At 31.4% G+C, this 22,106-nt stretch overlaps 1 protein-coding gene across 2 annotated transcripts in view; it reads left to right on the forward strand.

The window, feature by feature from the left end:
- LOC148622797 (receptor expression-enhancing protein 1-like) overlaps window positions 1-21,884 on the forward strand; it is a 34,838-nt gene extending 12,954 nt beyond the window's left edge. Inside the window, exons 3-10 of one of the 2 annotated variants that reach the window (XM_088573001.1) lie at window positions 1,634-1,710; window positions 7,805-7,925; window positions 8,483-8,596; window positions 9,540-9,660; window positions 13,320-13,430; window positions 14,103-14,219; window positions 15,990-16,090; window positions 16,659-21,884. In XM_088573001.1, the coding sequence (XP_088429127.1) occupies window positions 1,634-1,710; window positions 7,805-7,925; window positions 8,483-8,596; window positions 9,540-9,660; window positions 13,320-13,430; window positions 14,103-14,219; window positions 15,990-16,090; window positions 16,659-16,727 (831 nt within the window). In that variant the 3' untranslated portion in view covers window positions 16,728-21,884. The remainder of the gene's footprint in view (window positions 1-1,633; window positions 1,711-7,804; window positions 7,926-8,482; window positions 8,597-9,539; window positions 9,661-13,319; window positions 13,431-14,102; window positions 14,220-15,989; window positions 16,091-16,658) is intronic. The other variant, XM_088573002.1, reaches the window with a different exon arrangement.
- The last annotated feature ends 222 nt before the right edge of the window (window positions 21,885-22,106 follow it).

Consider the following 22,106-nt stretch of genomic DNA (forward strand, 5'->3'; position numbering starts at 1 on the left):
AGTTTAAACTTATATCCCTTGAAATATCATACTAAAGTTTTGAAAATTTTTATTTTGAGAACTGGAAGTTGTAGAGACATGTGACCTTTAATTTGCACCCAAGGTCAAAGGTCTCAGAGTGCTAGAAAGCCTTCTCACTGCTAACTACAGGCCTTAATATTTAGAAAACAATAAGAGATTCTGTAAGTACATACATACAGCGTATGCACTGACCCTCTCGATGAGCTCTACATTTTGAGCCCAAGTTGACATCTGTCTGACTGTCTGTCGAAAAGTTATGACAATTTAAATGTTTCTCATAATCAGGTTTGTGATCCAAAGGTGTATGGTGTTAATTTCATGTCTCTACGACTATCGGTTCTTCAGTTTGTTATTACATCTTATTTTAATTATTCATTGTGCTCAAAATGAGGTCAGGAACTACCCAAATGTTTTGTCATTTTGTTGCATAAGTTCTGTAGGTTATCATACAGATTTCAGATTCGACATGTCTTGGTATGGATCTATTGGAATTTTAGTTTTTCAGAGCAGGAGTATATACATGTATTTTAAAATCCACAATAGACACACAAATGATCATTACACAGAATGAAAGATCTGCTCAAATACAACTGTTTGACATAATACCAATATAGAAAACCAACAATACTACAACAACTTACAATTTTCATATTTTCCTATGGTTTTGTATATTTCATCAGTACCTATTTATATATTTGATATTGCATGATTTTTTGAACTTCGGCAAAGGGGGTCATGTGATGTATCATTTTGAAGGTCTAAATGAGCACATTTAAAAAAAAAAAAGTTTTAACCCTGATATCTCATAACATGTTCATATCTAATGAAAGGTCTTAAAACGTACATCTGAAATATCGATGTTTCGTCCCTGAAAATGAGTTGGGTGAGGTCAAATAAATAAATAAAAAATCGCAAACATTGCAACATTGGCGAAGCCCAGCGCGACCCCTGTCAAGGAGTGCAAAAACTAAAGTATTTTATGTAGTTAGGTTGTTGCCTATCAATTAAAGGTCGTAACATGTACATCACTAATATCAATTTTGTTATACAGAAAAAGAACCCAGTTGGGGTTTATTAACGCAAAATGCTTAAGTTCAAAGAAAGTAGGGTTGTTGTATATCAAATGAAAGGTCATCATGTTTACAATACAAATATCATGATGGAAATCTCCACAGTTGCATTTGACAAGGTCACCAAGTGCAAAAAATAAAAGCCAAACTGTTGTAGAAGGTTAGCATGCTATGTATCAAACCAAATATCTTAAAGTATATATTGCAAAGAGAAAGTTTTCAAGAAAAAGACCTTTAAATTGTTTAACAAACAATTGGCATACTAGTTGATCTTGAACTACTTACAATTAGAGTAAATCAAAATATTTATACTAATTTCAATTTTTCGTAATCTGAGGATTATCGCAAAATAATGCAAAAATTAGATAGCTGTAATAATTCCAATTACACAATATTTTTAAACACATATTTACAGTGATTTTTTCAGAAATTTGAGGCTACTGCTAGTTCCAGTCTCAAGCTTATGAAATTAACAGTGACCAAGGGCCATGATAACAGAGAAAGGAAAGTAATTCAATGTTTATTTAATATTTTTTTTTCAGGCCAAATGGATGATGTACTGGGTGGTGTTTGCCTTTTTTTCCTGTGCTGAAACATTTTCTGATGTCTTCCTCTCATGGTAACTTCAAGTTATATTCATAATAACCCTTTTTGTATCTCTTTCAAAATACTGATAGTACCATCCTCTGTTTATCACGACCCATTATACTGATCTTTTTATCAAGTACACAAAAAAGTTGTATGCTCAAGAAGCAGGTTTTTTTTATTCAGGGTAATTTTCACATATATGTAAGCTTTTGCTTATCACAAAATTCATCAATGGGAAAATTGCACATTTGGTCATAAAATCGTGATAAAACCTACACAAGAATTTCCCAATATACCATAAGTCTATTTCTTGGTTCAGTTAAGCAAATTTAATATTTACAGTAAAACTAAAAGAAGTTGAGCCTTTTACAGTTGTGATCACTTCTAACCACTCTTAAATTCTGTCAGAATCTGTCAGGAAAACTGTTCTATGACAGCAGTAAGAACAGAAATCCTGAAAGAGGCTGTTCTGGGTTGTGATTAACTTTGTCCTATTCCATGACAGATCCTGACAGAAACTCCTGGGTCGTGACAAAGAAATACAATACAGTCGAACCTTGTTAAGTCGAAGTCAAAGGGACCATGCAAAAATGTTAGAGTTATCCGAGGGTTGAGTAATCGGTGGTCAAGGATAAACCAGAAATACTTGTAGTTTGGTCAATGATTGTTTCCTTATTTACATCATTTGTTGTGCTTGTACATGTACATGTACTTCACTTTACACAGTCCTTCGTAATGTCTTGTGTTTCATATCGGAAGATATTTTTTTGGTATGTTGTATATCATGTTTGAAATACTGAACGGCACTGAGTGTTTTATTGAAATTTCCTTTTTATTTTTTATACATCAAAAACGTCATAGTTCATAACATGCTGCTCAGTTTGATTCACAATCAGGAGTATTGTCAAATCATGTGCTCTACATTATTAGGATAAAATTCAAAATTCACTAGCAAAACGAATGTAGGCTTTGAAATACCCTTACTATCGTCTGTTTCATGTTTCATTAAATAGTCAGATACCATTACAACTCATCTATATTTAAAATTTTTTTTTTTTATCAAAATATCCGATATCACTGTTAGTGTAAATTCCGACATGGTATTAATACAGTTCGTTTCTTTTAACAACACGAGCAATTTTAACTAAATTAAATATTCAAATCATACCATAAAGAGTGTCAACAAATAAATTTTAAAAGCCAGGTTAATCGTTGTTAAAACACACTTAGATCATGGTTTGTAATAAATCAATCAGTTTTCCGACTAATTAGTTGACTTCGAGACATCAGGGTTAATTAACCTTGAAGTCCTATGGAGGTGACTGATTGATTATCTCGAGTTATCCGAGGTTTCAATTCATCCGAGTTAGAGTTATCCAAGGTAAAATTGTATTGGAGTAAGTGGAGTTTTGCTGGGACTTTGTACATAGTTCGAGTTATCTGAGATTTCAACTAATCCGAGTTCCACTGTAAGCTGTTTTAAACTGTCATACCCTTGGAGAGTTCCTGACACTATTCTTCATGACGTCATTAAGAACAGTAAGTCCAGTTAAAAATGACATTTCTTCAAAACAGAAGATAAGAACAGTAAATCTTTTATGTGTGTCATGATTAAGAAATAGGAAGTCAGATTAAAAATAACCATTTTGATAAAAAATTAAGAAGAACATTATGTAGAAGAGTATTATCATAATCTGTCAGGAATTGTTCTTGGTAGAAACTCTTCAGAATGACTTTTGACAGAATAGGTTCTACCAAGAACAATTCCTGACAGAGATGTCATGACCCAAGACAGATTATGACAGAGTATGTCCTAAACCATGACAGAGTCTGAAAAGGTGTGTCATGGGTCTGGTTTGGAACTGTTTTATGACAGCAAATCCTGACAGACTCAAAAAAGAGGTTAGAAGTGATTGTACAGGGCTCAAGATACTTGAGGAAAACAGGGAGAAGTGACTTCTTTTTCTGAGAAAGGAGAAGTGGGGAGTGATCTTGGAGAAGTGAACGTGTACACTGATAAATTAGTTATGCTTTTTTTAAAATGATATGTGTTGTATGTTACTTACATGTTCACAATGTAAGCATGCATTTTCATATGCTTATTTTCTTTTATCGAGATAAATGTTACTTTTTCTTTAAGCTACATATGTAAGTAAGTAAATATTTTGGACAAAATGAAATCAGCCTGCTGACTGAATGATTGACTGTATTATACATTAACGAAATTGAATTTCTAATCTATACATCATATGTACCTCTACACCTTACCAAATTTATCACAGCGAAATTAATATATGATTGAGTAAAGCAAAGCTTCTTGCAATTCATTGTCCTTTTGATTTTGTCTTTTTAGCAGCACTGGAATAGAAAATTTCAGGCAATGACATTCTGTTGGAATATTCATTTTGTTTTTTTTTTCTCTGGTCCCACTTAATCCGTAATGATTTCTTGTTCAAAATATCCAGACTCTTGATAAAGAGTATCAATAATCATGTTCAAAATTTATTACTGACAAATCTAGACTGAAACTTGATTGACACATATTGTGGTCAGTACGAACTCGCCTCAAGTTTTAGAGATAGAACAATTATAGTACAATTGATATTAGATATCAACAATTAGCTTTCATGGGTATTCTACCTCAGGATAATTTTCTACTTAGCCAATTAGAGAAGGAAAGTATGAATATGTTATAGGGCACACTTGAAATGGGTATCCCTCTTATATGATTGGAGACACTTAGGTTGTGGTTGTGCTGCCCTATACCTGATATTTCACTTTTGTTCTCACAAGACTAACCTCACAACTGGAGGATAATAATTCATATATGATTAGCTGTAATCTTATGATCTTCTGTTTCACCCTACATGAAACTATGGTGAATTGTTCATATCTATTGAAGAAAGCTCCTTTCGAGTTTTATAAATTTCAGATTTATTGTTTCCATGTTATGAATTTTTATACTTCAAAAAAAAGGGGGATTTTTAAGTTTTTATCACAATTACTCAAAAATACTTTCACTAACTTTAATGAAACTTTGGTGAATTGTTCATATCTATTGAAGTAAGCTCCCTTCCAATTTGTATAAATTTCAAATTTTACGTTTCCATGTTATGAAGTTTTACTCTTTAAAAATTGGTTGAAACGGGACAGGAAATTTTATTTCGGTGAAAAATGGTTGAAAACGGACCAATTTTGATGATGATAGACTAATAACTGTAAAAGGTACTTGGTAACCTTGTCAGAAAAGTTTGTTTTGAACAAGATAGAAATGTATGGGTGAAAAATCAAGACAACAAACTTAGTTAAACTTGAGGTAGCCTTGATAGTACCAAATTTTTTGTGCATTTCTTGTTTACTTGGGGGGGGGGGGGCTCTCAGTATTTCTAGTTGATCATATAAATTCATTAAAAGCATAAGGTAAGTTAAAGGCGTACGGCATATCATGCACTTTAAGTGCAGCTCTTTATTGAAATTAATTTAGGTTGTTTGCTTTAAATCAAAAGTAGAGAAGTTTGGTTTGTTTTCTTTTATTGCTTTTATGCTTAGATGTGTTTCTGGATCAAATGAAACTCCCTTCCCAATATCTTGTGCCACATTCACAAAAAGTTATTAAAAGTTTCACATTTCAGTTTTATTTATAATACTGTTTTCACATTTCAGTTTTATTTATAATACTGTTTTCACATTTCAGTTTTATTTATAATACTGTTTGCACATTTCAGTATAATTTTTTGCTGACCTGATTTACATTTTTCAGAAAAAATGGTTTTATTGTTGGCCAGAAATGCATGGATTTCTGACCACCAGCACATCTTTCTAAAAAGTCAGTTGAATTGACTTTCTTTTTGTCAGAAAATTTTTTGCTTTCTGAATTTCTCCCAATTAAAAATTGTTATAAATTTTTCGAATTTGTTTCTCAGCATTTGCTTCTGATAAAGTGCTTTTCTAAGCTCTGAATTCATGTAGGGTACTGATTGTTTCCTGTGCAGCTTAGATTTAATACATGCATGTTTATCTACTATTTGAGATAATTCATCTGTGAAAATATTGTATTGCTCATTCACGTCAATGTTTGGATGATATTCATGAAGAGGCTTTATTTTTTTGTAAATCCTCATGATAACTATTTATATCAAAATTTTTTGAACTTCTACAAGTGCAATTCTTAGGTTTTAGAACTGACATATTAGATTTTATACATGTAGATACTAGTTGGTGACAATCATTTTTTACCAGTGTTGATGTTGACTGTTTTTTCTCACATGTTTAGCTTATTTGTTAAAATTACATCTACTTAAGAAGGAAAACAATTACTTTTATAACAAGTTGGTTCTGTTATTATGTTATTCATATCATACAAGTCACATAGGTCTAACAGAGTTTGAGATTTATCTACAGCAGTCATGTTTTAGTTCAGATCTCTTATACCACCGCAGGAAAATAATTCCATTAATAGACCCTGTTAAGGTTGAAATGCAGATAGTAAGGTCCTTTTTGTAGGTATTTAATATGTCCTATGTTATTTACACCAATTAACAAACCCATTAAACAACTTTTACTTTGAATTTATATGCTGATAAATCTATTACGATGTAATTAACCTAAATAATAGTCATTATATTACGTTCCCTACGATCACTCCTCGAGAGAAGAACAGAAACAGAGAGGGACTGGATTATTCCGGTTATGATCCAATTAAAAATAGTTGACCACTAACCTCTCATCAGTGCATGTCTTTCGTTTACATGCATTTACCAGAATAAATCAGTCGTTTGCTGTCGCACAATAAACCATTTGATGATTAACTAGAAATGAACACCCTACGAGATAATAAAAACCATGACCTAAATATACATGTGTATTATATGTCTCTGTAAATAGTCATTAATCGTAGAAAGGAAATATAAAGAGAAGAGCTGAGTACCAATTGAAAGAGCTGTCTTCAGATATTTTATGCGGGCCCTGGCGGATCCAAATATTTCAACAACAAAATTAGCTATAGGTGCCCAAAAACTAAGCTCTTTTAAGTGACACAATGCGCCTATGCGACAATTTGTAGTACTTGAGATATATAGCTCATCAACTGAAAAATTGTTGTAGTTAGTTGAGAGGTAATTGCATCGAAGGATGACTGGTTTTTTTTTTTAAATGATTGTTGTTTAAGTTTGAAAGATTTGACAGGCAGTTTCGAAATGGAGGTTGATAAATTGAATTTGAAAATTTAAAAACTAAGAAGGACCAACTAGAAGTTTGTAGTTCAATTATGTAGTAAGTCTTAAGTAAGTCATGTAGGTGTTCAGTGTCATAGTAAATCGACATTGAACCTGAATATTACACAAATTTGTGCACTGCTACAATTCCATGTGAATTATAGTAAATTGAATGTCCTTTGTAATCGGCATGGTGAATCCAAATAAGAGTTTGGTATTAACCATTTACAACAAAAAGCTTGTGACTAAACATGTTTCAAGTCGAATTCCATTCTTTACCTTTATCCTTATTTTTGCAATATGAGACGTAAAAATTCAAGCTATCGATATAAATTGATTCAGTACATGAGTACTTTGATCTATTTAGATATCGATGTACATCAGTTAAACTTTCTGAATTTCTTAATTTATAATAGAAAGTGTTGTTGTACATTGTACTAAAAGATAGGAAGCCTTCATGCTTATCACTCATTTTTATACCCCCGTTCCGTAGGAGAGGGGGTATACTGTTTTACCCTTGTTTATGTGTCCAAAACATTTTTTTCATCACAGTTTTCTCAGCAACTACTCATCACAGCGGCTTGACATTTTAAAATAATTTTCCTGTAGGTATGCCATATAGTGGGATCTATTTTAGGAAAAATTTGTTTACAACATTCTTCTTCGTCAAGGACTTTTGACTATATTTTTTAAAGTTGAAATTTTGTTGCACTTTTGTCAACAACTACTCATTACAGTGGCTGGAAATTTTAATACATTCTTCCTTCGGGTATTCCATACGGTGGGATCAATTTCCAAAAAAATTGACAACTTCCGGTTACCGAGGACTTGGTTTATTTTCCTTAGCAGGGGTATTAGTAATGAGCCTTAGCTTACAGATTTCTTGTTTTACATTTTATTTTCGTATTCCAGGATGCCATTCTATTACGAAATAAAAATCATATTTGTGATATGGCTTCTTTCTCCTATGACCAAAGGCTCAAGCTTCTTGTTCAAGAAGTTTGTTCATCCACAGCTAAAGAAGAGGGAAAAGGTACGTAAACATAACTGTACAGCAACACAAATAGTTCTGATAGAATTTGTTGATGATCAGTCACTTGATTGGGTGGCTTATGATTTTTTTTTCTATTTTTCTTTTGACTGAGACAATTTTTTTCTTTAGAAAGCTTATAATATGAAAAAAATAAAATATTGGTTAGAAGACAGATAAATGGTCAAAAACTGTACATCAATCATTGCACACATAGTCACTTGATACACTGATTTTATTTGATATTGTATTGTTGCCACTTAGATATTCAGAGTGAGTTCTTTCTGAGAGACAAGAAGAATTTTCTTCCAGGTGTTAAATTATCTGGTAATGGCTCTAGTCATCAGTAATTGCCAAATGGAGTAAACTCTGGTGCCCTGGCAGAGTTCTTTATACTTCAATGGCATTCATCAAGTTTTCAAATAGAGCTTTGTACATGAACACTAAGAGAGATTTTAAGTTCAAGACAATTTGTGATAAAAAAAAACACCCTGAAGTAGATCATACTAATATCATATTTTTGAAGTTCAAAATCCTAAGTGAAATTTTTATTGATTTAGGACATTGATGAGTATATCGCACAGGCAAGGACAAAAGGGTACAGTGCAATTTTAAGTCTAGGACACAAAGGATTGAAGTATTGTACTAACATAGTTCTCAGAACTGCCATAAAGGTATGTGTACACTGTGAAATATTAAGTCTATGACTTACAAGATTGGAAAAGCACACTTATTCTCATAACTGTTCTCATAACTGGCAAAACCATATGTTTCAGTAGAAACTGTAAATTCAGGAAGTTTAGTGTGCATTCAACAATGACATTGTGTCATTTGGAGCACATAAGTGATTCTTATGTTTATGGTATTAAAAATTATTTTGGTAGTTTCAGTAATGCTATGGAATGAATAATGGAGTTTAATCATTGCCATTACAACATGACAATAATCTTCTTATTTACAGTTTTAGACTGTGTAAGCAAGGGTCATTAACAATATATCTGCTGAATAATTTAAAAATTCTTATATGAATTAAGTGACTTGTATTTTGTGTATTGCATTTAGTTATGTGTATTTGTTTAAATCATGATTGTTTGTATTGTCAACTATGCCTTACATGCCTTTTAATTCGGAAATGAAATCTTCTTCTATACCTAAAATTGTAAAGAGTTTGGTGTGGTTTGAAATTTGCATATGCTTACAATATTTAAGCTTTTAACTAGTACTAGTAATCTTTTATTTGGGAAAAGGAATATGGTTACATGAGAGATAACTTAATTGTATTTGAAGATTTGGAAATGTCAGTCAGGAATTTGACAGCAACAAATTTAGTTTAATGGTGACTCATCAGTAGAATCAGTAAACAGGCATTTACTTCAGACAAAACTAGAATGACAAAGAAAAATCTTCAGATATATCACAGTTATCTCCATTCTAATGCAGCTGTCAAATATATCTGAGAAAATAACAATTAAACCTCTCCACACATAAAAAAAACAACATCTGTACCTCTGTAAAATGGACACAGCCATTAAATTGCTACACTAAAATTTTGATGTTTACAATGAAGTTAAACATTACAACAGTTGATGCATTAGAATTCTCAATGTATTGTTTTAGGGCCAGTCTACACTAACTGACCATATCAGGAAGAGTTACAGTACGAACGATCTAAGGGTTCCTGATGATTCAGACCAAATGGATAGCAGTATATCATATATTGATGATGAAGATGAATTAGGTGGGAATATCTGAAACCATATATTTTTACTTTCATCACAGTACTATTATCTAAAAAAAAAATAGTTGTCTGAATAACAATGTGGAAATGACTTTTTAATTAGGGCACATCAGTACACAAACTTCACTTACTGTTAGCAAAAAAGTCATGAAAAGTATAAAAAAAATTATTGTAGATAATTTATATTTTAAAAACATCGAAATGCTCATGAAAGTAGGTAACTAAACATTATTTTTTATGGGGGTAGTTAAAATGATGATAATTTTAAAAATTCCTTGTAATAGCATTCTTTTATATGCCTGCAAAAATTTATTTGCAAAATGGTATGAGGCTATTGTTGTGGGCATTCATATTGAACTATGCATCATCACATCAGCAGACACTAGATTTTCTTACTATAACTTAAATAGAGGATAGTGAAACTTTTACAAGATTCCATGCAACAAACGGAAGGTTACATTTGATTTTGGCGTTATGGTGCAAATCTTTTGGGGATAAAGGGTTAAAAAAACATTTTATGAAACTTCCAGTGTAAATTTGTGGTTTTTACAAGTCCACATCTCTCAATTCAATTAAATAAATATTGTAAAAAGTCATCTGGTGGTTGCTGCAGGAATCATACCCAGGACCTCTTGTTCTTTACTCAGAACTCTAACCAACAGAGCTAAAGAGTTAACTCCCTATTGCTGCTGATTAAGGCTGGCTATACACCTCACAAAATTCATTACACCCCCTACCATTTTTTTTTTTGTGGGGACAGCTACCACCAGGGACTCCAAGCAACACACAGGTTCTTCATACTAACTGCCGACAAACCTCAAGGAGTCCATTACATGCACTAAACGCTGAACTCTTCTGGCTAGAACACCAGAACTCCTTGCACCCTTTTCAACTTAGTCTCCAAGACCTCTAATGAGTTCCTGATTCTAATTTCCTGCTAAAGTAGAGTTGATGACAGCATAGTGCCAATGCTGTGAAAAGTCATCCAATGGTTTCTGCAGAAATCAAACCCAGAACCTTTTGTTCAATAGTCAGTGCTCTAATTGACTGAGCTAACTCCTTAGCTAATTAAGGCTTGTTATATAGCTTACCAAATTCACTTTACAAGTATGCAATTATACTAATTTTGGCAACAGTACATCAGACCATAATAGAGAAATTTTAATATAGACAATTTTAAAATTTGTTGGGAGTCCCATAAATTTTATACTTACCTATGACATCACATGCACAAACCTGAAGTACTGAACTGAAGCTAAGGTAAACTTTATTATGTAAAACATATTGAACCCCTTTTTATTTATGTGGCTGCAAGAAAAATGTGGTCGTATAATGGTATGATGCTGTCCTTGTCTTCTGTGTCGTCATCCACAGACACTTAGTTTTTGTGCAAAAACTTAAATATTGGTTGGTTTATCTTTATAAAAACCCTTATGACAATGTCCCAAACTGCAACAGAAAGGTTGGTACATGTACTGATTTTGGGTTTATGGCCCCAACCATTTTAGAATTAGGGGTCAAAATAAGCATTTCATAGAATTTAACTGTACAACTCAAGTTGCAAAAATACCAATCATATGTATTACAAATTTTGATATGCTGTAAACTTGTTTCAAAGAGTAACCTCTCATCATTAGAATCAGCATTAGAATCAAATATAAGGAAGATCCCAATCCAAAAAAAACATTGTGTACAAGAAGTACTCAAAACCAAACTTATCAAATAGGGTGCCAGTGCCATCACTGAGAGGTTCTACCATGTGCAGTACATGGGTTTTTGGTATTTTGAAATTTGTAATACTGCCAATTTTAACTAATATCACAGGGTTAGTAAATACTCTCTTGGACCTGAGTCCCACCTGCAGTTGGCATCGATTCAGTGGTAATAAAATACAAAAATCTTGTATATTGCAAATTTTCTAGTCAGCAGCATTAAAATCAAAGATCTCAATCCAAAAAAAAACATTGGTTTCAATTGGATGTCTATAAGATTGTTCCACAATATTTTATACAACTATGGTCAGACTGGGATTGATTTTGGAGGTTAAGGCTTGAACATTCAAAAATTAGGGGCCAAAATATGGGCCAAAAACAAGCATATGAGTGATGTTCAGACAAGAATTTGACTAGTAATGAATGGATCTCTTTGAAATTGTATTATAAGATGCCATACCACCAACGGAAGATGTGGATTGATTTACAGCGTTAAGACTTGAACATTTTAGAAAATATGGTAAAAAGAGGGACAGAAAAAGATTTTTCCCTTATGTCTGGATAATAACTTAAGTTTATGTGTTGGTAAAGCTACCATAATACAAATGAAGACTGGGGGGTTATGACTTAAGCCAAATAAGAATAAGGGGCCACACAGGTGCCGGAAACAAGCTTTTTTTTTCTTATTTCGGTTAATAATTTGAGTAAAAGTGAAATGATTGCTTTGAAATTGCACCTTAAGGTGCCCCTAAGGAAGGTTGGTATTGACTTTGGAGGTTTTGACTAAACTTTTAGGGATGAGGGACCCAAAGTGGCCACTTTGATTCTGGTCAATTTTTTATCCTGTGTCAAATGTCTAATCACAATCAAAATCAAAACCTGTATCAAGTTTAAATGGTTTGGCTTATGTGAACATATCAAGCTGCTCCCTGTGAAACATTTTATTGTAAACTTTGGATTTTTTTTTAAATGTTTTTTTTGCAGATAAATATTTTTTAGTTTTATGAGAAGTCCAGAATTTTTATCAGGTTATATTATACCCCTAGTAATCGAGCAGGTGGTATATTGGAATCACCTTGTCCATCAGGCTGTCCATCATTCTGTCTGTCCAGATTCCACCACAACTATCTTGGCTCCCAATGGATAGATTGATTTCAAATTTAATGTGTGGCTTTATATTGATGGGTTGTATGCTGTAAGCCAGGTTGCTGTCTAATATCAATTTCCTGTTTTGTCAGACTTGACCATTTTTCACTAAGTGGTATAATAGAGGAAATTTCAGTTCTGAACATATGGATTGGTTTCAAATTTGGTGTGTTGCTTTATATAGATAGGACATAGGTTTTAAGCAATTTTGGGTTCTGTCCGATGTCAACTTCCTGTATGAGTGGGGTATACCTATCATGACAACAAATGCAACTTCACGTTTTTCATTCCTATGAAACAGTATTCAAATGTTCCATGCCACTGTAAGTCTGGAATTCATGTAGAGGTGATTTCCATTGCCATGAAGGCTGAAGATAGCCTTTTAAGAGGCCAAAAACCAACTTTCATTCTGGTTAATACCTGGTTAATATAAATGTCAGTCATTTAATAACAACCCAAATTAAGCCTGTATCTAGCTTGGATGTTGTTCCATATTCGTTCCAACTGCTCAGAGTTTGACATTTGTGGTCGGATCAAGCTACACCCTGTGAAGCCTTTTATTTTATTCTATCTTTTTTTTTTTTTTGTTTTTTTTTGTTTTTTTTTTTTTTGTTGCTTTCTTACATTTTTATGTGTCATAAGTCATCTTTTATAGGTCAGACAATAATTTACTCCCTATATTTTTTTTAACTCATCTTGCTTATAAGATTGTCTAAATGTACATAAAGATCATATACCTATAATAATTATAGCAAGAGATCAAATCTTTATTTTTCTTCATATACATTGTTATTGCTGAAGCTAAACAAAAGAGTGACCTTGAGGTTATAAGTGAAGATGTTTCTGACCTTGAGGTCACTGGAGAGGTAACAGATGAGGATAAGTCTAAAAATGTTAAAGGAACAAAGAGAGGTGAGAGACAATTGTGGCTCCACTAAATTCCTGCCATCAATGCCAACTTCATTTTGTTTTATATTTTGATTAGTTTCACACACTCAGACTGGGTTCCATACTTTATCTTCCCTAAGACATTTTTGCATGTACTGATCTTCCATACCCTTTGTTTCCAGTCTTTCATGGTTATGGCTCTCAACTAATGGCTGGTGCACAAACTTTAATAATGGCTGTATATTTTGAGCACTTCAGTCTTCATTGATTCTTAAGTTTGACTGTTTCAATTAAGGTACCAACATGACAATGCATGTGTTTATGTGTAAATGAGGAATAAGTGATTTACTGAATAATATGACCTCTTCTATATTACATGAAGTACTTAGCAGTGATGTGTGAATGACCTTTCCTAAACAGGTTTAAACTTTAAATTTCTACTCATTTTAATATACTTTTAAGAAAAAACTATTTCATTGATTTGCAGGTTCAATTTTGGTATTTATTGTTGTAAATTGTAAAGGAAAATTAACTTGATAATCCCATTTGTAATAAATTAATTTTCAAAGATGTAATATGGCACATATATGAATGAATTTACTGGCATATTACAAACACAATTTAGCAGACATTTTCTGATATTGTTTATTTATCAAACATAAACCTACAGCAGCACTAAGTGAAACTATATTGTAGATTCCCGGCTGTATGAAGACAATAGAGAACTAGAGAGGAGAAAACACAAAACCGTAGCTAGGAGTAATAGTGATCTCACAGAAGTTAGGAGAGCTAATATGAGGACTCAAAAAGAAGGTAGGGATAAAGAATAGAGCCCTAGAGTACTCTGTATAGTTATTATTATCTGTAAGTCAAGAATGGTTCCTATTCAAGATTCCACAATAAAATTCAGGGTGTCTTATTTTTAAGTACTCTCATGGCTTCATGAAGAAAAGTTTTACCAAAATGTTGCTACTATTTGGAAAGTTCAAAATCAGTAATACCTGGATAATATTGTGAGAATTTTTTCTTGTTGACCAGTTGAAATTTTTTAAGTAGTCTCTAAGGTCTTATCTAGAGATTGATGACAAGGAGAAGTTTTAGTAAATTCTGTTTGAAAAAACATTAATATTGATATTTTTGTCTATGTTATTTACATTGGAATTTCACTCGCTCAAACTCAGATGGCTTGAACACCCAGGATTTCTCTAACACTATTCAAACTACCTAAATTTTCTCCTACATAATTAATGTAAATAACCTTGGATTTCTCAAACATTCAAACTGACTAGTTGGTCTGCATGGTAATAATCATGATGGAGGCATCAAAGAAGATAAAATGAAAACAAATTACTGTCCCACAAAATCGAAGTCTGAAGGTTTTTAAAAGCAAACACAATATTTTTAATGTCTACAAATCAACATAACCTTCTGAAAGTGAATGAAAAATAACAAAACTTGTAGGAATTTAGCAATTTCTAACTATCAAGTCAAACTCGTACCGGCAACAAAATAAATTCAGAAGTCTTTCCAACTTCTATTTCTTGAACTCCTGATAACTCTTAACTCATATTAATGGTCCCTTGGAGTTTGAGCTACCAAGGTTTGACTATAATTCAAAAACTTGTTCCTGTCAAAGACAAATGGGAGAATTGAGAACAAGCAAGGAGAAGTTTAGTCCTGTGCTCAAACCCAAGTTTCTCAGTTGATTTTGATAAAATTTATACCAGATTGCTATTATATTTTGAAACAGAATGACCAGCTAATTTATCTAGAGAGATCTCCTTTGGAAATTGAAATTTCTTCAAAATTTTTGAAAATGCTCTTATGCCTATGTTTCTAAATAGGTTTCGATAAAATTTATACAAAAGGTTTGTATTACAAAATTCTCAGACAATTTGACAATCAATAAATATTATTTTAATGGCTTGTATGACCATTTTACTGGAGGAAGCTGGGGACATTGAACACCCCTTCTTTTATATTTATTACAACAGCTTATTTTGTAACTTAAAGTTGTTGCATATGATGAACATGCTGTTGTTGGTAAGAGAAATCTTGTTGGTTTTTTTTTATTACTTAATAGAGCTTAAATTTTCAATCATAAACTTCTCTATTTATTTTGGGGCCTTTTACAGCTTGCTTTATGGTATGGTCCATCATTCAAGTCTGTATGGTGACCTGTAGGAGTTTAAATGGTTGTTGCATGACTTTTTGTGGATGACTGTCTCATAGGCAATCATACCACATTTCCAATTTTTTTTTATTCTGTGCAACTTCTTAAAATAATTTATTGACTTTATATAATTTTGATATGGACATGATATGTATTATTTCAACAACTATTTATCAAAATAACCACACCCTTCATACATTTTTTTTAATTTGGTTTGCTCTTTCTTTCATTAATCAAAACAAGACATCTTTTATCTGTGACATCACAACTAATTCAACTTATTACAAACACTTTCTTACATGTACATGTATCATATGTGAAATTGTTAGATCCTGAAGCAGCACTGGGTATATGATTAAGTGTAGCTTTCTAATTTACTTTTGTTTTTGTTCTTTTTTGGTTTTTTTAAGCCCCATTAGCCAGTGTTGATGAGGAGGATGAAGAATTTACCTACTCTGAAGAGACAATTTATTATCCTGTCAAAGACTCTTACTTGAAGAATAGAAAAGAAGTATGTTTACTTAATGCTGAATTATTGTTTATGAAAAATATGTTGTATTATACAGTTCATAACATATGAACTCAAGTTTATTTCTACATAATTGACAGTAACAAGTTTTATCCAATCACAATTTTTTTCAGTTGTATAAATGTGTCATTATGTCCTGCGACTCAAAGTCAGGGGGATATTAATTTACCACTGTCTGTCAAGATTCACTTGGATATCTCCTCCAGTTTTTGATGTACAGCTTTGAATCTAATTGGATACTTTTATAAACATAATGCAATTGTGTAGGGCCAATGGAGTTTTTTTTTTTTTTTTTTTCATGAAAAGGTGCCTATATTAAAAAAAAAAAATAGTGATTTCATAGTGGTCATCTCAAGCTGTGAAGTGTGAAGCATATTTTTTTCCCTTTTCTTCAAAATTATACGTGAATTAAACATAGCTTTTTACAGTAAATGCAATTTGATTAATTTTTACATGAATAAAAAGTTAAGTCTTGATAATGTGTGACCGTTAAATAATATAATAGCATTTTGTTATTTTTTGTTATTTTTTTTTTGTTTATAATTTACAGTACAAGGCTGATCCCTACGCTACCCTTCCAAGAACCCGAGCCAGAAACAGAGTTAAACTTAACCAGTGATACCTGCTCAGCTGTGAATGTGATACAATGTACATACTGAGATGTCATGTGAAAGATATAAGCATTTCTGTTACCATGGTACACATATTTTATTGTGTTGCTGTATCTAATTTTATTCAAAATTATTAACTCATGAAAAATTAATAAAAAATTTTTTAGATGGGTACCATATTACTTTATATTCACAATTCAGATTTTGTACATTTTCGTCCTCTTTCGGTGTTGATATTAAATTGGTTTTTATAAGTTCTTTTTTTTGGGAATCAGATATGTGTGTGTACAAAGTCTTAGAACTTGTGAATGCTTGTGAGTGGTTTGAACACAGATATGGTTGTAAACAATGCATAATAAACTAATTTTTGTTATAAGTATGATTGCTATCATTATTTGTCATTCTTGATATTTTGGGAGCACAGAAATATTGGAATGAATTTATCTCTTTTTGAATATAATTTTAATGTGAAAGATTTAGAGAAAATAAAATGAATACTGGTACTTAGGTATTGGACCCTGTTGTTATAGAAAGTAACAAAATTGTTTAATTATCCATGAAAAATATTTTAGTAAAAATAAAATTTTAGTCTATAAAACTTGAGACTGGATGTCTTATTACTTTTTATGTCATCTTCCATTCCATTGCAATGATGTTAATAGACTTTAAAAAATGATATTCTAATCACCCCTTTTTGTCATATTTAACCTTTCTCCTCCATAGTGATGCTGTAGTTACCAATAGATAATAGGATTTTCATTGTTATAATCAAATGTGACGGCTCATATTAAAATCTAAATATAGAAAAATTCTAAAAGTTTTGAATAAGACCTCTTCTTTAGAAACTAAAATGTACATGTAAATATCTTGATCACAAGTTGCATTTTAATATGACTTATATTGAAATCCTGGTAGAAGTATTAGAAGTTGTAAGAGAAAGTGCTTTATTGACTGTGATAAAGTCTGTGTTGTCAGTTTATGGTAAAACCATTTGACATAGATTGGATGTCCCAATTTTTAATATGTCCCAATATTTATCTACAAGTACACATTCTTTGCTGTTTATGCCAGGATAGAAATACAAGATTTTATTGTTTAAATATGAATTGTAGTAGATGTTAAGCTTTATAGAACTGGTCCATCATGAGAAAGACCTGTCTTACTGTCTGTCATTATCTTGTTTATTTCTAGATTTTAAAAGCTTGTTTTTATTTTTGTTTATATTTGTAAGTAAAGAATATTGTTTATGGTATGTGTATTTAGAATTATAAATGGTATTGTCATGTGTTTGCTTGTACACGTAACACCTGCCTCATATTTCAACTTTGTATTTCTGTTCCTTATGGAATGAACCTTGAAAATATTTAATGTTTCTATGTAAATTGCCAACAGGGCATTAGTGTTGTGTTTACATGTTAATATGCTTTTATGTAATCAATCTGTAATGCTCTATATGGATATGGGAATATACTATGAAGAACACCACTGTCTTAGAATCTCCTGTATATTTGCTCATTTTGCTGCTTATCTTTATGCTTTGTTGCTTGCATGACAGAAGGATATAACTCTAAACTCAAAGGTGTTTTGTAGTCCATACATTAAATTAAACTCATGTGCCAATGCGGCTTCACTTATGTTGACATATTTAGCCCTATCAAAAGGTTATTTATTTATGTCAATGTGGTCTTAGTAAATTGACTTGACCGGTATTTTTAAAAAATGGGGTTTCTATTAGTCTGTCTTTTACTATCAGCTAGAGTATACTCATTTTATATTTTGGGAAATATTTATCATGCAAATGATACTAAGTGCATCTGAAATTCAAACTTAATGATTTGGTTTAAATATATTTTGGTTTATACTTAGTTATTCTGAAAACAATGTATGGATATAAAGGGAAGGAAAGGTCTCAATTTGTCAGAGGTACTTACTATTTCAAGTTCAATCTTCTTTTTTTTAAATTTTATGAGCATTACCTTTGATAAAGTGATTTTTACACCCTTCATGGACTGAGTTTGGGTTATACTTTCTTATTTCATGCCTTTTCACTCAGGCTTTTTTCTATTTTTTTTTTCCTTATCATTGCAGAACATTCCACTTCTTCAACTGCAAAAGTGTATATTTGTAATTGTAAATATGTCATAAAAATGGTTGTAAATATTTTATTTCTATTTTATTTTGTTTTGTTTACTCTATTTTTTAAATATTTGAATGAAGTGTAATATTGCTCAATATAAGATTTCATTTAAGGTCATAGGGGATCTTGTCTTTGTTAGACATCGATAATTTTATATCAAAATGGATAAGGTACAGCTCTTGTTTTACTATTAGCTGAGGATGGGTAAAACTATGAAGGGTATTAGGAATCTTTAGTAATGTACCCCAATAACAATTTCATTTCTTTTCAACTATAATCTTTTTAAATACATCTTATTTTTATTCCTAGATGTTCTCAAACATTTGAAGGAAAATTAATGTTGTTCTCTATTGTATTGTTGCTTTAGTGTTCCATAGAAGTATGGGATGGCAATGGATAATTCATGTAACAACCTGTAGTAGGATATGATATTCCTGTATTTAAGTTGATAATGCATGTAAGAATTGTTCATTCTGTCTTTTTTCCTCCTAATTAATGGAAGAAAATTTCATGATGCTTGTCTTATTTAATGCATGTAACATTAGGTTTTTTGTTACACTGAGTTGTTGTTTGTATTTAAAACAGGTATACTACTTTTTGTTTGTAATTGTGAGTTTCTTAGGGATATAAAATTATTGAATTGTATAAGTGTGATGCTGAGGAATAATATATGATTGTATGAATGTAATTTGGAACCTACAAGTCTTTCACTCTATGTATATTACTTAGATAAAGATATGTTAATTTTGCTTGGTGGGTTATAATAACTTAGTATGTAGATTCAAGACTTATCAGTACTTACAAATAGCTCAAATATTTGCAATATTTCACTATCATAAGTAGGGGCAAAGATATATTGATTGATAAGGCCACAGTTTTTTTATTTGGTGGTTTACAGATCCGCCTGCTAGTTTTGTTCATTTAACAAATTGATAAAGCAAAGTCTGTGAGAAGTTTGAACGAAAATGGCTACATAAATTTCACCACTTCAATAAAATCATGTCTATGGGTTTTGTAAGTTTTGGAAACAATTTTAGCACCGGCTAGAGATGAGAAAATATGTAAATTGAAAAGAATGTAAATTGTTCCTGTAAATGATTTGAGAGTTAAAAAGCTCATGGGTTTGTTTATTCATAACAGGAAGTAGATAAATAAAGTTGTTTAAACCAAAACAATACTTAATGATATATTAAACAGTACATGTTTTTAACCAACCCTGTTTTAAGACTCAAATTGCCATTTTTTTTTTTACTTTTTAGTCACTTTTTACCACCTTTATTTTAACCTATCTATATCATACTGTAAAGAAGGCTATCAATACAAAAAAATTAGAGGAAATTAACATTGTTTAAGTATTGCACATTGAATTTATTGGACACTTCAAAAATTAGAATGTGTTTAAAAATGATCTGTAGGTACATACAGTAGATTAGAATCCCACTTCTAAACTATGTCAGGTTAGATAATAGAATCTTTGAAAATAAAAAAAAAAATTATTTAAAATATGAGTGGTAGATGTATATTTCTGGTTCCCATTTTATTACTTTTTTTTTCTGACCGACTGACCCAATTTCATCTAGTCAAAAATCCATAAACCCACAAATTAAAAAACTGTGGCCTAATTAATGTTAAAACTGCACCTTTCCATTAGTTTTAGTTTATAGAATTGTTTTTGGAGTTGGCTTGTTTTCTTATCTTTTATCTATTATTTTTTGTGTAATTTTTTTTTTAACAATTGCTTTGCCTCTTAAGAAACAAGTGTTTCTACGGTAAATTTTATGTTTTGTAACATTATTTAATCCATTAATGGTGAGTTTTTAGATAATATGTTTTTGACACTAACTTGCCAAGGTTGAACCTTAAACATGACAATATATGGTTTGCATTACCTTTTTTTTTCTTTTTTTTTTTTTTTTCAGAAATGTAAAATGGAAATAATGTCCTTTCTTCCCAGGTTTAGAAAAATAATGTCAGATAAATGCCTGTACAAGTTTGTGTGTTGTATTTTGGTTAGAAAAAAAGAAATGATACAGAAATTGGTAGGATTAGAGGATTTTTATGGTATTCAAAATTCAAAATTAGTCTTAACTGTTCTTGTACAATTTAATTCAAGCAATATGTTTCACCTAGTTGGTTATGCTCTAGGAATTAAATAAACACATCAATAATACAAGTGTATCCTGTTAAGATGCAAAAAATGTGTGATTTATAGTATTAATATAGTTAAATGTACACAAGTGCATTTTTGTTGAGTACATGTAATGTACAGGGTAATTTAACTTTTAAATACAATACCCTCCAGTAGATATCATTGTGATAAATAAGTTGCAAGCTTGATCAATCTTATCTGAGGAAAAATGCCTCAAGATTTTTTCTCTACTTCTTTTAATAATGTTACTAGTAACTAAGGTAAACTGGATATGAAATACACCCATTCTACATATCAGAGGTGATGACTATTACACCCATTCTACATGTCAGAGGGGTTACTGTTGCAACCTTCCACATATCAGAGGGGTTACTGTTACGCCCATTCTACCTGTCAGAGGGGATAACTGTTGCACCCATACTACATGTCAGAGGGGTTACTGTCACAACCTTCCACATGTCAGAGGGGTTACTGTTACACCCATTCTACCAGTCAGAGGGGATAACTGTTGCACCCATTCTACATGTTAGAGGGGTTACTGTTGCAACCTTCCACATGTCAGAGGGGTTGCTGTTACGCCCATTCTGTCTGTCAGAGGGGATGACTGTAACTTTAGTTAATATCAAACTGATTTACAATTATATGGAAATTCTAATAACACATATTCTTCATGTTTGCAACTTTTTGTTATTGGTCTTTCAATTTTCATAATTTGATGGTTTATATTAGTTTTACTGGTACTTGGTTTATGAAAGCACAGTTGACCTGTGTGAGCACTTGTTACACCCTTAGGTAAAAGTCGCTGTTTAGTATGGGTGCTATCATATTTAATTTTTTGTTCATACATATATTCTTAATTAAATTTTTACATGAATTAAATTTAGTTTTTTTTTGTAATAGCCCTGAAGATAGAGAATGAACTTGATACCTAGATGGAGCAATCATAATTCCATTTTGAAACTTGTATGTCTTTCAATTGAAAGTTTTCGTCTTGTAATGTACATGTTAAGACCTTTTGTTTGACACGTATCAAGGTAACTTTCTAAAACAACTTCCTATTTGCTCTTGGTGATTTTTTCAAATGCAATCATGGAGGTTTCA

The sequence above is a fragment of the Perna viridis genome, chromosome 3, assembly GCF_037379345.1.
Source record: "Perna viridis isolate PV_CMFRI_1.1 ecotype Kerala chromosome 3, ASM3737934v1, whole genome shotgun sequence".
In the NCBI taxonomy this organism is placed as follows: Eukaryota; Metazoa; Mollusca; class Bivalvia; order Mytilida; family Mytilidae; genus Perna; species Perna viridis.